Raw genomic sequence first — 3,260 nt, forward strand, 5'->3', positions numbered from 1 at the left:
TACGCAAGGATAGGTTCCCAGAAGAGAGGAAGAGCAAGCTTCTACCACGAGCTGATGGTCCATTTGAAGTCATCAAGAGGATCAATGACAATGCATACCAGATTGATCTTCAAGGTAAGTATACCATATCATCAACATTCAATGTTTCTGACTTGCTCCCTTACTATGCAGATTCCGATTTGAGGACAAATCCTTTTGAAGAGGGGGAGGATGATATGATCGTGGCAAGCACAGAGCCAGAGGCTGCAGAGAAACCGAAGTTGGTGGGAAGGATCACTCGTTCAAGAGCTACAGAGATGGCCAAGGAAGCTCACTCACTCATAGTTGACGGGTCATTCAACCTACCGAGGATCCAAGTCTTCAACATATCCACCTTGAAGACTTCACCTGGTGATGATAACTAGATAACTTAGGTGTGAAGTTTGTACTCTTTTTCCCATAACTGAGTTTTGTCCCAATGGGTATTCGCAGTATGGTTTTTAATGAGGCAAATGGATCACTACGTCGAGTTATCTAGAAGTCATTACCAATGGGGAAAAATGTACTTCTGAACTAGTACTAGTGACTTCTGTACTACCACAGGTCATCTAGACGTTTTGCTGTTTTCTTATTTCCTTTAAACGTCTTGTTGTTTTATTTTGAACTTCCTGTTGTTTGGAGTGTCGAGCCCTAGGGTTAATTATAAAACCCCAAAGCTACGCCTCTTTGTTCTTTAGCGAAGAAGTATGTTGAACAAGAATTGTTAAACTTTTTCTCTCAATTCGAATTCTTGAATGCGTTCTTGATTTCTGGGTTTCTATACACTTTGTGATTCAGAAACTCTTCACTTTGTTTAAATCCATACAACCACCTAAACATCTATCTCCATCGTATCATTGTTCTATCACTAGATCATCACTATCTCCATCGTATTTGTCACTTTCGCACCATCACCATCGGATCTCATCACTAGCCTTTTGTCTTCAGCCTTTCATCAGAGTTCTATCCTAGGGAGATCGTATTACAACTTATCATCCCCAGACAGATGGACAGTCAAAGAGGACGATCCAGACGCTGGAGGATTTGCTGAGGATGTGTGTGTTGAATTGGGGTGGCCATTGGGCAGATCACCTGAACCTGGTAGAGTTTGCTTACAACAACAGTTATCAGGCGAGCATTAAGATGGCTGCTTATGAGGCTTTGTATGGGAGACCATGCCGTACACCGTTATGCTGGACTGAGGTGGGGGAGAGGAGCATGTTTGGGGCGGATTTTGTTCAGGAGACCTCAGAGAAGATTCGGGTGCTCAAGCTGAACATGAAGGAAGCTCAGGATCGGCAGAGGAGTTATGCTGATAGGAGGAGAAGAGATCTTGAGTTTCAGGTAGGAGACAGAGTGTACCTCAAGATGGCCATGTTGTGGGGTCCGAACAGGTCATTGACAGAGACTAAGTTGAGTTCGAGATTTATGGGTCCGTTCAGAGTGGTTGAGCGGGTGGGACCTGTTGGGATTTAAGCAGAAGGGATTGAAAAGAAGGGAGTTGTCGGCAAAGAGAATGAGATAAAAGTTATATTCCATTAGTATATCTTACAAAGGTTTACAAAAGTCTATTTATACTAAGAGAAACTAGGGCTACACCCTTTACAGCCGATCGCATAAGAGATAAGGAAAGAGAATTGGTTCTTCCCAAGAGTGAAAGCGACCCCTCCTTGTTTCCTTAAGCGAAGCACAACCCGTGACTCCTCTCTCTCTTCTTCTCTAACGGCTACAAGGAGGATCTCGAACCTTCTCATGGGCTTTAATGCAACCAGGCCTCCTCACTACTCCATATATTCGTAGATGACTCGGCCTTATAGCATAATTGTACGGACGCCCTTAGCATAGTTGTACGGACGACCAATACTTGTTCGGACTAGCATGATCACTTGTCAATACTCCCCCTCAAGCTTAGCCAGGTGAAGCGGCTAGGCTTGGAACCCATGAGAGATCACCTCCTTAAAAACCTTAACATAGAAAACCACATGGGACAAAACTATGCTAAGGAAAAGAGTGTGATCTCCATAGGTTAGAGAAGTTTCTCACGGATATGTTGGATCTATTAGTCCAAGCTTGCTGGAAATGTATTCGCAAATCTGAGGACTAGTAGCTTTGGTGAAAATGTCCGCCAGTTGGTCTTTGCTTGGAGTGTAACACGGCAAGACTACACCTTCTTCAATATTTTCTCACACTTTATGGCAATCTACCTCAATGTGCTTTGTCCTTTCATGGAAGACCGAGTTGGTTGCTATGTGAATCGCTGCCTTATTGTCACAATGCATAGTGATTGGTTGATCAGACTCCACTCCAAGATCCTTGAGGAGGCTTTTGAGCCATGTGAGCTTGTTGGTTAGCTTCTTCATAGCCGTATATTCCGACTCGGCACTTGATTGAGATGCAACCTTCTATTTCTTCGACTTCCAGGTTACTAGGTTGCCTCCAACAAATGTGCAATAACCTGTTGTAGACCTCCTATCAATCGTATCACCCACGTAGTCTGCGTCACAGTAACCAACAAGTTCAGTGTTATCATTCTTTCCCATCCAAATGCCTTGCCCTGGACTGCCCTTGAGATAACATAGGATCCGCTCGAGTGTTTGCCAGTCAAAGTTCGATGGAGCCTTCATGTGTTGGCTAACTTGGTTCACCGCATAGCATATGTCCGGCCTCGTGGTCGTGAGATAGATAATTTTGCCCACCAACCTACGGTAGCGTCCCACATCTTCATATGGCTCGTGCGACTTGTTAACTGGAACACCGGGGGTTGGCTTCTCCCCCTTTCGCTTGACCTGGTAACCTTCCTCAAGTGGCGTCGACACCGGTTTGGCTCCCATCTTACCTGTCTCATGTAAAATGTCAAGTGTATACTTCCATTAAGAAAGAAACAATCCCTCCGGAGAGCGAGAGGTTTCTATCCCAAGGAAGTATTTAAGTTCACCCAAATCTTTAATATCAAAGGTAGAGTTAAGAAGAGCCTTAGTGGCACAAATACCCTCCTTATCATCACCGGTGATAATAATGTCATCGACATAGACGAGAACGATGACTCGGCCACCATTAGTGCGGAGAGTGAACAGCGTATGATCAGCCTCAGAGCGCTTGAAACCATTCATGCATAGGGTAGAGCTGAGCTTGTGGTACCACGCCCTTGGAGATTTCTTGAGACCGTAGATCGCCTTGTGGAGCCGGAGAACTTTACCCGGAGCAACAATGTGCTCTAATCCCGGTGGAGGATGCATGTAGAC

General features: G+C 44.8%; 1 protein-coding gene across 1 annotated transcript in view; it reads left to right on the plus strand.

Moving 5' to 3' along the window:
• The window catches only part of LOC109129922 (RNA-directed DNA polymerase homolog), a 5,648-nt gene extending 3,279 nt beyond the window's left edge, over positions 1-2,369 (plus strand). Inside the window, exon 2 of the mRNA XM_019238966.1 lies at positions 2,082-2,369. Coding sequence (XP_019094511.1) covers positions 2,082-2,369 — 288 coding nt within the window. The remainder of the gene's footprint in view (positions 1-2,081) is intronic.

This window comes from Camelina sativa, chromosome 17, assembly GCF_000633955.1.
Source record: "Camelina sativa cultivar DH55 chromosome 17, Cs, whole genome shotgun sequence".
NCBI classification, from domain to species: Eukaryota; Viridiplantae; Streptophyta; class Magnoliopsida; order Brassicales; family Brassicaceae; genus Camelina; species Camelina sativa.